Source organism: Plectropomus leopardus, chromosome 10 (assembly GCF_008729295.1).
Source record: "Plectropomus leopardus isolate mb chromosome 10, YSFRI_Pleo_2.0, whole genome shotgun sequence".
Classification (NCBI taxonomy): Eukaryota; Metazoa; Chordata; class Actinopteri; order Perciformes; family Serranidae; genus Plectropomus; species Plectropomus leopardus.
The window spans coordinates 28,415,645-28,428,884 of record NC_056472.1 but is presented as its reverse complement, the minus strand read 5'-3'; the positions used below and the strand labels follow the sequence as shown (position 1 = coordinate 28,428,884).

The following is a 13,240-nucleotide window of genomic DNA, read 5'->3' as shown; positions in this document are numbered from 1 at the left end:
ATAGATTCACTACTGAACTAAGTTTTGATGCCAAAAGTCTTTATAGTTTTTTACACAGCGACTCAATGTGGTCTTTCCAGGACTGTTATTCATCAGCTAGTACACGTAAGAATTTTGACAAAGTGACTTGATTGTATTATTAATGACAAGTTTAGCATCTTCCTTTGGATAACTTTTGTTTTTTTTCCTGAAAATTCTAAAATTGTGTTTTCTGAAATTTAGAGATAGTTTGTTCATTCTAAACCACTTCTGTGCAGGTAAATACTGGGTCTAACCAGGGTGAATAGACAAAAAAAAAAAAAAAAGCTGTCCAACATTTTAATGTTGATTTAGAATTTTAATGTCAGTGGGTTCGAAGCTTTAAGCTAATTGTTGAAGCCCTTAAACCAAACATCTACCTAGATTTTGCAGTGACATACCACATTTTTCTTCCCTAGTTGCAACATTTTGGGTTATTTTATTTAAGAGTTTTTTTGAATTTCTGTTCCTTTGTCAATGCATTTCCCACTGGTTTTGACGTGGGCACGGCTTGGTTGAAAAAAGGTGATGTCGTGTTTCCAATCAGCAGCATCTGAAGCGGAGTGTATTTGTGGCTTGTTACCAGCACTGTCAGTCAAACCACATCAAACCACACAGTCAAAATGAAGAAGTTCAAGCAAGATTTTTGACTTATAAATAATTTCTAAGGGTGTTTTTACTCCAAACTTTGTTATATTTTCTTCTTGATTGTTGCTTTTCTAGTGATGAATATTTTATTTGAATATATTCTGAAGCAAAGCTTCAGATTGGAGCTTCTGAGAGACTGTATATTACAGCTTTTGAATGCGGAACAATCAAATACTCTTCTACCGCAGCGTGTCTCACACACACAGCCTGCAAATAACAAGGTCATGGTTAGAGCCCTGTGTGACAGCACAGCAGCATGCTTTCATCAGCGCCGATAAAAACACTGACGGCTACATTTGATTTTTTTTTAGTTGAAGGCCTTAAGAAAACCCAAGTGTTGTGAATATGTATGTTGTGGGGGGGTTCTCCAAGGCCAGTGTGTTTCTCATATTTCGTGTGCTCTAAAAGCTGTTTGCAGTGCTAAAGTAATACGTTTGCTTTGACCGAACGTATAAGCCCCAGCGCCATTTGTTAATCCCTCCTGTGCAGACGTGAATTACTGTGCATGTGTAAATAAGCCTGGCTTGTATTCGTGTACTAAGATTCAGCTACGAGGCTGCGCTCAGTAAATGGCTCAAAATGGGAAAGCAGTGGCATAAATCACAATAACAGCCTTAACAGTCACACAGTTGCCTTGATTATCTACCAAGAAGCAGCATCCTGGTGCATTTAATGATGCTTCTGCTTTGCAGCTTCTAAGAGCGACGGACGGTCATTTGTGCCGCTGGTAATTGTGTCTCTGCTGTTGCGGAAAGTTGAATTATTGGGCTTGTCTCACTGTGTTGAACTGCTCACAAAAGCCTGGAGCGTTGCTGTCAATGATCTATATTTTTGGTTCTTTATAGTAGGAGTACTTATTGATTTGATGTGTCACCTGCCTGGAATCGGTTAGGAAGTAGCTGGTAATCAGTCAGCTGAGAGGAGAGGTTGTTTGTCTCTGTTTCTCCATCTCTCACACTCTCTCTGTTTCTCTGTTTATGTCCCCTGGCTTTGTCTGATGCAGACTGAAAGAAGGGGAGGGGTGGAACAGAAAAAAAGAAGAATGACATCTCACAATTGTACTGGGAGGTTTTTGTTTTTAGCTCTGCAGGGAGAAAACACAATACGAGAGCCCTTATTGCCCCGCGGCTGCCTCGGTGGTGATTTTTCCTCCATCTCACATGGACCTGTTTGAACGGATATTCTCAAATTTCAACACCACACGATGATTCTTATCACCTTACATCAAATAGTATGTCCAAGGATAGGAAGAAGACATTGCCCTTGGGTTCACCCTGTCAGCACTTTGTTGTTGCTTGTGCTATTCAAGGATTTAGGTTTTTATTGTGCTTATATTTCAAGTATTCAGCTAAAAAAACAGGCTTCTCTACACAATGGTAAAAATGATGAAGGGACAGTTCACCCTGAAATAAAAAAAGAAAAACATATATTTATTTCCCTCACCTGTAGCGTTATTTATCAACCTAGATTTTAGTGTGAGTGTGGGAGATATCGGCTGTAGAGATGCCTGCCTTACCTCTAATTTAACAAAAAACTAAATGGCACATGGTTTATGGTGCTCACAGCAGCAAAAATATACATTTGAAAATAGGCACGTCAGTTTCAGTTAATTTTACTCTCAATATTTACCAATAACTAACCAATTAATTTCTAATAAAATGATAAGTGAATGATGAGTGAAATACATGAGGCCTTTTTTTTGTCCAGCGCTCGATGACTCAGTGAGTTTTAGCACCGCTCAATGATTGTACTTTGATATTCCATCTGCTGGAGCTACTGGGATTAGTTATAGTATCTGATGTGGTGCAAAAAGTACAATCATCACACTTACATCCAAGCAATAATCTTTAGATTTAAGCCAGTTGGAGTTAGTTTAGTATAGAGAATGTGAAGGTCTTTAATGCCATGTGGGATGGGGGCACCACCTTGTGAGGTATGCGCTCTGATTTATCTACTACCAAAGTGTGCACTCAGTCCAAAAACGAGATAGTTTGCAATGTCCAGGTATATAAGTGGATATAGTGCATCTGAGTCTGTAATCCAACCCTAGGCTGCCAAGTCATATGGATCTATTTTGTTCATTGTGAATAGTTTGTCCAAATACATCCCACTTTTGATTGTGGAAATACAGTTATATAGTACCATGCAGCACCACAGAAGCGCACACTAGTTAGCAGCACCGCTTATTTTGCAATTACCGCTGGTAAAGCTGTTCCTGTGGTGGAATAGTGTTGCTGCAAAATCACACAACCCACAACCCCTTTTATCATTGCTTACTATGCTAGTACCACTAGCTGGGCTAACATAGTTAACAATGCTGAAGGGGTTTGGGGCTCAAAATTGAGCATCTTTACTCACCAGGATGACTTGTTGAGTTGGGGGGGGGGGGGGGGGTCGGATGCTAGCCAACATGTTCACCATTCATCGATTACCATTTTACCGTCGTCAGCAAATAAGCGACGCTGCTCTCTAGCTCCCACCAGACCCAAATAATGTGCAGTCCAGTTAACAGTAGAAAATTTTACCTTCAGACCAATGTGCTTAACCAGCCAAAATTATTCTTAGTGGTTAAAAAATAAGTTGTTAGCCACTAAGACCCCTATCTGAAAAACTCAGCAGCAGTATCTTGCTCCTGAAATAATGACCCGGTTACTCAAGAAAATCCACAGACCTTGCTCTGAGCAGTTTTTAGGAACTACTTTCCTTCTACCAAACTATACCCACCAAACGTATCACTGCGCAGAAGGAAGCGGCATCTACTCCTCATTCACTTAGCACCACTGAGCGAGGTAACATTACAGCTAAGCTGAAGAGGACGCCACTAATGTTTTCAGTGATCTGTTTGTTGGGTTTAGTATTTTTACGTTTTGATTTGAACTTTCTGTTTGACAGTCATTTTGGATCTGAGGTCATTTTGTTGTAGTGCGGTGGAGCCTTTGGTCATAACAACAATCTTTGTTTCTTTTTGGTTCTGCAGAAATTTGTCGGAAATGTGAATTCAGAGGGTGTCGTCCAGAATAAGCTGTCCCATCCAGTGAGAACACGTTTCCTTCGTTTCATCCCTCTCGACTGGAACCCCAGCGGCTGGATGGGCCTCAGAGTGGAGGTCTACGGATGCTCCTACAGTGAGTAACACACACCGTGCAGTTACCACTCTGAAAGCACTCAGACTGCACACATCAAACCTCTGTGGTTACACCACCTACAAGGGTTTGTTCATTTATACATCTGGCTCTGCAGCTCCACTTTCTTGATGGAGAGTAATGAGGACTATTTTCTCTTCACTTGGTTTTTACGCTGTTTGATACTCCAGACAGCACTGAAATTACTAATCAAAAACCTGACAGCCTCGGTGTGAAACATATATGCACAGTAATCTTCACATTAAACACTCCCAGAATAAGACTTGAAATTAGATGCAGTGTGTCAGTAGCTTAAGACAAATGTTGAAACATCTGGCGATACTGGGGCCTTGGGTTTGAGTTGTCACTTAGTATCATCTTTTCACATTTAAAGAGGATATCATTTTGAACATGCAGAGTGAAAACACTTTAAGCGGCTTTATAGATTTTATTTACTAAACAGCAAACTGAGGAAAACTCCTGGAAGGTCTGTGCTAGTTTAAATAGCAAATCTGTGTTATTAACCAAGTACCTCAAAATCGATATTGCTACCATATTGTAGGGTTGACTGTTGGTGCTCCACGAAATATTTGCACAATAAGAATTTTGATATAATTTTGAAATAATTATCACTAACGTGGAGATTGGAGATTTACTGAGACACCATTGTCTATATTTGTATCTCTTCATCCAACAAAATTATCCCTCTCTGTGTCTGTATTTGGATTGGCCACCGGAAGTGGGCGTGGTTTATACCAGAAGTCACATTAAATTGTCAAATGCTGTATTTTCTAACCTAATATTAGAATAGAATAGAAATACTTTATTAATCCCCTGAGGGAAATTGTTTTGTTACAGCAGCAACTGAATGATATATTCGTTAAAAAGAGCAAAACAATGCAAATATATATATATATACAAAGGAAGGCACTTAACGTAGAATAAAATGAAACAATAATAATAATAAAGACATGTACAATATGTACAGAGAACAAACAAACAAAAAGCCAAAAGATTAAAAAGAGCAATAAAAAAGAAAAAATGTTCCAATAAGTTAATATTCATCTGCAGTGCAATTGTGCTTCCAAAGCATCAAATTGACTTAATAGCAGCATATTATTTTTTATGAAACATATTTCCACATACTCATATCATAGCCTACTTTTAATCTCTTTCCCTCTCTTTCTCTTTTATTTTTAGCTAAATTATAGTTAAGCCGTATGCCTATGAAATTAATTCTGAAATAAATAAATGGGGAAATAAATATATAAACAAATGTATATAAATGTATGAATGGGTCTATGTAGTTTAATTAATAAATAGGTTTTCAAAGAAACTAAACCCACTTTTATGTATTTCAGGTGGACTTCCTAATGCCACATGTATTTCTCAGCTCTTTTTATTTTCATCTGTTTAGATAACCATGGATACTTAGTAGGGTGTTATTGAACGCTGTGTTAAAATTCAATGAAACGTCTGGCGTGTTAGGAATGAATATTGACTGAGGTAAAAATGAAAAAAAAAAAAAACAAGAAGTCTCATCGACAATAATACAATAATATGAATACATTTGAAGAGAAATATGCATAAATACTATCAAGCAACTTTGGGTAAAATAGACATGTATTACCATCATATTATTTGCCCTTTCCAGAATGATGGAATCAAATTTGAGTACATACATAATGACTAAGTGGGTCGAGGCAAATAACAGAACAGCCAAAACAGTCCAGTTTCATCATTTTACTGTAATATGGCCTTTAAAACCGGGAAAAGACAACATCTATAATATTACGATTTCATATATGTAAGACGATATCTAGACTCATATCACATCCCAGCACTAAGACCCTGAAATACCAACATTTTAATGTTTTCGTTCGTTAATCTTTCCAGTTACTACTTCATCGTCACCCTGACTCATTATATATTGTGTGTATTCATAATTTACCAAATTAATTGTAAAATATCTTGAGATATTTAACACTGCGCTCTGTTCCTTTTGTTCTCTGCCATGACAGAAAAAGGTGTCCCACATAACAGGCACAGTAAAAATGACAAAGGAGAAGCAAAGTGCAGCACACATGGGCTGCCTTCAGTGAAGCACACACCAGATGTGCCTCTCAGACTGAAGAAGTAATCAAGGCACGGTAGCCTGGATGTGCCAATCTTGGGAACATATGTGATAACTGCTGCTTCTCTGAAGCATCGGTCTTTGAGGAGGCACGCCAAGAAGCTGCTGATTTAAGTGCATCTCATACCGCCGGCATGCGATGCCCTTAATGCCTGGCTTCATGACCACAGTTAATTATCTTAAGATAATGAATTCTTGAAAGAATATAATTCAGTTATTCTCTTAAAAGATTAAATCATAAAATATTATATTAAAATACTTCCATACTCATAACTGAGATGAGATGTAAGAACAAACTGGACCTCTGTGACTGTACAGAACAGAGAGACGCTGTTGAGACACACAGTAACATTTATATCCTGAGCAATCCTCAATAAAATACATGTAATAGGGATTCACTGACACACCTCTCCCACGCATTGTGAAGCAGCACTAACTAGATGAGCCAGTGGATTAATGCACTGTGAAACGCTGCCAGAATAGCCCACACTGATCAGTTTTATGATGCTCAACCACCACACACTGGCCAAGTGTGTTAACCCTCTAAAGACCAAATATAGGCAAAAATGAGCAAAAAAGATTGACCTTTCGGATGTTGTAGGAGGTCTCTGATGCATAATTTTTTTTTACGTTTCATTTAGATTTTAGGGAAATGATGTAATAATGAAACGTTGGCTCTAGGTGGGAGCCAGGTTTGTGTATTTGTACTCACATTGTCTGAATTAATATACAGAACTGAGGGTTCTTGAACAGCGTTGATTGCGTACTTAACCCCATAGCATTGTTTATCATAAATAATAACAGTGCAACAAGCATTCCCCAGTATATTTCACAACATTCAGAACCTGTTTTTTTTTCAGAAAGTGGCTCCTTGGGCCAGAGTTATGGTCAGGCCTAAAAAAAATTATGTCAGACCCAACACTGACCTGCATAGTTTCTGTCCAAGCTCGACCCAAACCAGAGCCACAACAGCAGTACCAACAAGCAATACCAGTAATCCCAATAAGAAACCATAATTCCCACTGTAAAAAAAACAAAAAACAACTGAAGCCTTTGCAGTGTGGTAACAGACGTCTCTATTTGTGGGGTGTGTTTTCATTTTAAGCACCGGGGTGTATTCTGAGCACTGTTGGAATTTGACGTTATCCTTTCTTGCATCAACCAAAAGTCCGTTATTCAGAGCTTCAGAGGCTCGAGTCAGTCTGTGAAGTTATGTCTCAGGCTGAATAAATAATTCCATTTTATGCCAAAAAAGTCTTCTCTGTCTCTGTTCTGTCTACAAGTTAGCTTTAAAAGTTTGTAAGCTTACAAACCTAATCAACTAATGTGTAATAAATTACCCTTTCTAATGAAGCCTTTTAGCATCGTATAGACATCGTGGCAACAGTTCACTTGAATACACTCATACTCCACGTACAAACAGTTTGCAAACAATGAGATGTAGACGCTAGCGGAGACAAACGTGAGGAAAAATTGTGTAATTCTACTGTGCCCTCTCAGTTACCATGTTTTTTGGCCTCTCATAACATCTCTGTATTCCTCAGCTTGTCAGCAAATGAATGTTTTTTATTAGGGGAGGAGTAACAGCGTGTCGTGTGTTTTACGACTGTGGTGTTGCACTCAGAGACCTTCAGAGGGCACCAAAGCACATACAACCAAATTGTTACATAATGTGGCTTTAAAAATTCTTCTTTTTATATTTAAATAAGAAAATAAGCTTAAACCCAACCTGGTTCAAGCTCAAGGGAATGTTAAGAAATTACAGCCCAGCTTGAACCAGGTCGTGTCAAGCGCAGTCGAGTTCGAACAAAGAATCAAAGCTGTGAGTTTATGTTCCTTACAATCAATGGACTCTTTCAAATTAAAACTATATGTTTTTCTTTTTAAGAAAAATTACAACCAGTCTATTTGATGAGTAATTTATTTGCCAGCCACTAACATGTACAGATACATAACACATTAAAACAGGATTGTTGTGGAACTTAAAACTGTAAAATGAGAAACTAAAGAATATCAGTATGCGATTTCTTAACTCTCATATTGACATAGTTTTCAACTGGCCTGGATACTACAACAGCAAAATAGCATTCCTAAAATTCAGTTATGGTTTTTATTTGAGGTGTGTTACCCAAAGATTTTCAGTTGCCCTATCTGGTCACCTCTAGGAAAAAAATTCTGGGAGCATAACAGGGCCTTATAGATTTCATAATGGATAAGCAGGTATAAAACTGATTCGGTACTTCTTCAGTCAGTATGTTTTTGGATTCACGTCAGGTTAAAAACTACTGAAAATACCAGATTAACTACAATGTAGCAGACAAGGGGAACACCGCTTAAATTAGGAACTCCGATGTGTTGTTTCCATGGCCTCAATAAATATTAGTTTACATGAGAAGAAAACTTTTGATGTCATAAAGTCTGGAGCTGCTCCACAGACAATGAATAGGAGCCTGGTTTTGTGGACTCACATAATGTTTGTTTACCTTTTGATACTCAAATGACTTTTATTCCATTGTAGCGTTCTCAGTTCTGAAAAAGAAAATGTACCCATATACTCCCCACTCTCCCCTGGCTGCTGTTTTATCTAGTATGTGTATCTATCTATCTATCTATCTATCTATCACTATATATATATATATATATGTTTTACCATTCATTGTTTATAGAGCAGCTCCAGACTTCCAGACAAACCCTATGACATCACAAATATGAATTTTAGAACCCCATTTTTTGGTTTTGGGATAGAGTTCCTTTTAGCTAATATTTTAGGACTTTCTTAGACCATATGAATAATATTACTGAATTTTGAAAATGGGCGTAGTTCCCAATGAAAGCAGAAATCCTCCAATACACACTGAGAAAGGTTGCGTTGCCATGCAGCTCGCTCTGCTGCATTACAGCCTGTAATCTATGCAGGAGTGCGAAGCAGGATTATATAGAGGTGACACTGCCACTGATCCCACATCTGCTCTTCAGGACTGCCTGAAAACAACTGTACATGTGTGATTAGCGTGAAACAGAGAGTGCAGTAGAGATTGAGATTCTCTCCATGTTGACAGTGAGGTAGCTGGTTCAGGTGCAGCACTCTTTTCCTTTCTCACTCAGATCGCTGCTGCATTACAGTGATCAACAGAGCTGCACGACAGACTGTATACAGACAGATAAACCTGTGCAATTATTTGGTTTTGTCTTCCCTGTGGAAAGGCTGTGCCGACTGTTACTGCTCCTTAAATAAATTTTTAATTGTTTGGTTGTTTTGATGTTGGTAATGCTGTGTGGATTATTGTGGTGTTATATTAAAAAATAAATTGAATTTAATACGTATTATTGCAGCCGGTGGTTATTTTATGCCTTAAATTAAATGGCATTTCATCAGGGGTGGGTGCATCGATCCCAAACATACATAAAACGATACTAAATCTTGATTTTAGTGTCAATACTAGCATCAACCGAATTAATACCATCTCCTAATAGATTAGGTTCTCATCTTTGCCTCCTTAGGGACACAATAAACATTTGTTATTTACCGTTGCAAATTGTCTTCTGTTTTAACATGCATGTAATTAAATAATAAACAGTAATATGAAATGGCAAATTATTTTCAAAATGAAAGAGCCTGTTGACAATGAATTCATCTCATAACACAATATACTTTAAGAGATTTTTTTCCACATCATGACACTGTAGAAGCTACATTTTTAAAGAAAGTACAGCTTAGAAAGTACAGCTTACATGTAGGACATTTTTCTTGTATTTCATTAAAAGAGCAATACTGATTTATTTTTTTCCCTCTTTTAGAGTCATACGTGGCAGACTTTGACGGCAGAAGCTCCTTGCTGTATCGGTTCAACCAGAAGTCCATGTCTACGGTGAAAGACGTGATCTCTCTGCGCTTCAAGAGCCATCAGGCCGAGGGTGTGTTACTGCACGGAGAGGGGCAGAGAGGAGATTACATCACCCTGGAGCTTCACCGAGGAAGATTGGACCTCTACCTCAACTTAGGTGAACTGCTCTTTCCCAGCCTCGCTCTCCTGAAAATCAATTTTTTATTTCCACCAGACTTTAGTTTCACAGTCACGATTGAGAGGTGCTGCAGCAATGTGGTGGTTGTCATTTGGACGTCTCACCTCAGTTCCACCAAGTAATGATGGCAGTGTTTTTTTTTAACAACATACCAGAGAAGTAGTGTCTTCAAATTGCTAAGTTTGTTAGGCAGCTACCGTGAGACTGTCACGGTACCATTTTGAAGCCTCAAGTTCGGCATTCAGCCGTTGCCATCTTGTTTTTTTGGTGCTGAAAATGACCATATTTGGATGAGAAGTTGTATGTCACCTGGGCGAGTAGCCTGCATGTCACCTTGGTGCGTAGCCTGCATGTCACCTAGGCAGGTCACCTAGGCGAGTAGCCTGCATGTCACCTGGGTGAGTAGCCTGCATGTCACCTGGGCGAGTAGCCTGCATGTCACCTGGGCGAGTAGCCTGCATGTCACCTTGGGGGGTAGCCTGCATGTCACCTGGGCGAGTAGCCTGCATGTCACCTTGGGGGGTAGCCTGCATGTCACCTGGGCGAGTAGCCTGCATGTCACCTGGGCGAGTAGTCTGCATGTCACCTAGGTGCTGCCAAGCTTTTGGAGCACTGCAGACCACTTTTTGAGACAAACAAACAACAGGAGACTTTCAGTCACTCCTCAGTTCACTTCTGAACATCGGTAACAGGATCATCACCTCAGGTCTCATCCCCTCCCACATCAGAGGAAACAAGAGGAGGTCCAGACTGTTTGCTCGACACTTCTGGCTGAAAGACTACTGTGCCGCCACTGGGATCTCCTATATCAACAACTTAAACCTTTTCTGGGCGAGGCCCATTCTTCATCCTTGGGCTGGCACAAAATTTCCTTCAACCTAATAACTCAAAATCAGAAATCATATTGTTCAGTCCTCCAAACGCTATCAGCCCCATTGAGAGTGGCCTTGGTCCCTTGTCGGCTAATGTGAAGCCCACTGACAGAAGTCTGGGAGTAATATTCGACTTTGATCAAAGCTTCCAGCCACATATCAAAAAAAGTTGTCCAGTCTGGCTCCCTGCATAAAGGAACTATCTCAAAAATTAAATCAATGCTCTCACACTCAAACTTGGAAAAGTCATTTAACTTAACTTTACTTAACCCTTTCTGGCATCAACCATAAGTCACTCTCTCTCATCTTTTACCAATTCAGACTGCAGCAGCAAAGCCTTTACCAGTTTTAACAGATGACATCATACATATCATACATCGCATCCAATCTTGACTTCTCTCCTTTGTCTCCCTGTTCCATTTAGAATTGATTTTTAAGATTTTACAGCTCACTTTTAAAGCTTGTCGAGCTACAGCTCCTTTGCAGCTGTAGATCCACAGGTTGTTAAATTGATATATTGAAAAATAATCAAAACTTTAATTTAAGTAAAAAATCTTAGGTATGGACCTACTTATATATGCACTTTATAATAGCAATCAAATCTAAATAAGCTGTGGTTTGTAGAGATGTACAATGCCAACATTTAATTGTAGAGATTTAGTTGTCTAATCCGATGCTGCTTTCCAAGCAAAGGCATTTGAATCGCAATATAAAAAGAGATAATAAGAAAGTTTAAACCAGCCAGATGACTTAAACAAAATATCTAAATTATAAGTATTTTCCTGTTGACAGAGTAATTCATTGTGCGAATAACCATTTAAGCGTCTCAATTACTGGTATCTGTTGTAGCATACATCATCTCAGTGAAGGGATTGGACATAATTGTTGGTTTTATTGCCTGTGTTGGACACCTGCCAGTCTGCCCTCACACATTTACAGGTTCACTGTGGAAGATGTAAAGCAGCTCACTGCGTTCCTGCTGTTTTTTTTTTTCTTCCTACAGACGACAGCAGGCTGAGGTTCAGCAGCGGCCGTGTTGCTGTCACTGTGGGCAGTCTGCTGGATGACCAGCAGTGGCACTCTGTTCACATAGAGCGCTTCAACAAGCAGGTTAACCTCACAGTGGACTCCCACACACAGCACTTCCAAACTAAAGGAGAAGGGCACTCACTGGAGGTGGACTATGAGGTGAGTCCACTGGATGATTAAATTACATAACTGCAGCTCTGTAAATGTGAATATATCCCGTAATGAATTCATCTAGCGAGGGCCAGGCAACCCTATCATTAATGACAGAGTGATAAGCCTTGGAGTGCTGTAGTAAACAGAGTCTAGTCGATGTACGGTAAGCCCTTGGGAAGAGGCATGTTTTGAAATGACGTCTCCATAATGAATGATACAGAAGAGAGGAACAGAAATGCGACAGAGATGAGTTATTTTTGTTTTCTCAAAGGAATAAAAGGCTGCCAAGAGGACTGTCAACCTCTACAGGCTTTGGCACAGCATTTAAGGTTATGTGACTGCACATGAATGCTATAAAAACTTTATCATTATTCTTTGTTTAAATTCCAGTATCCTGGTATTCTTTACATATTCAAACTATATTCTAAAAAAAAATGATTATGAGATATTCCCTTTTATTATTATTGGGACCCCTCCCCCGGGCAGTGATTGTCCAATCATAGTTCAGCAGCTGTAAATAGGCATACAGTATAACAGGCGGATAATTTATGTAGCCATCAAGTGCATATTTAATACTCTTTTACATGAGTTTCCAGCCTGATGCTCGTCTACACAAAGATCTGTTTTGTGTCTGTATTTCCATAAATGTTAATATTATGCCTCAGCTAAAGGAAAGTCTTACAAATATAAAAACCCTGTGGCTCCAAAAACCGTAATAGAAAGATTCTGAAATGACCTTGTGTGAAGTTTGAGGTGTCCTGTCAACATTTTTTTTCTTTTACAACAGGGAAAATGCTTTTTGGGCCACAGTGGTTTCTTTTGCTGACACAAATATTATTTGGGTTTGACTCAGAACTGGAATCAGATTTGGCTGGTCAATGCTATTATTAGGGTATTTGATCCTTTTTTCTTTTTCTTTTTTTTCCCCCAGCAACATTTAATTGAATCGCCAGATTTTTTGAACACGGTTCTGCTGGACAATTTTGACAATAGCAACGTTTGTGTCATAAAATAAACAAGCCAAGTTAGCCCTCTGAGCTGCTGTGAGGTAACTACGCTAACGACAGATTAGAAATGTGCAACAGCATTTCTTGACAACATTAGATGAAGCCAGAGACCGTGTCAAACTTAAAAACAAAACCATTTTAAAGAGGTCAAAGTACGAGCCCTGTTCATGAAAGCAGTACCTGGCAGGAAGTAAATGGCAACCAAAGCTGTTACCCTAGCAACAGAATAGCAAC

The 13,240-nt window shown here is 39.0% G+C and overlaps 1 protein-coding gene across 1 annotated transcript in view; it reads left to right on the top strand.

Annotated features, from left to right (window-relative positions):
* Nucleotides 1-13,240, top strand: part of cntnap5a (contactin associated protein family member 5a) — a 130,532-nt gene that overhangs the window by 42,716 nt on the left and 74,576 nt on the right. The window contains exons 4-6 of the mRNA XM_042494432.1: nt 3,644-3,791; nt 9,721-9,924; nt 11,821-12,005. Coding sequence (XP_042350366.1) covers nt 3,644-3,791; nt 9,721-9,924; nt 11,821-12,005 — 537 coding nt within the window. The remainder of the gene's footprint in view (nt 1-3,643; nt 3,792-9,720; nt 9,925-11,820; nt 12,006-13,240) is intronic.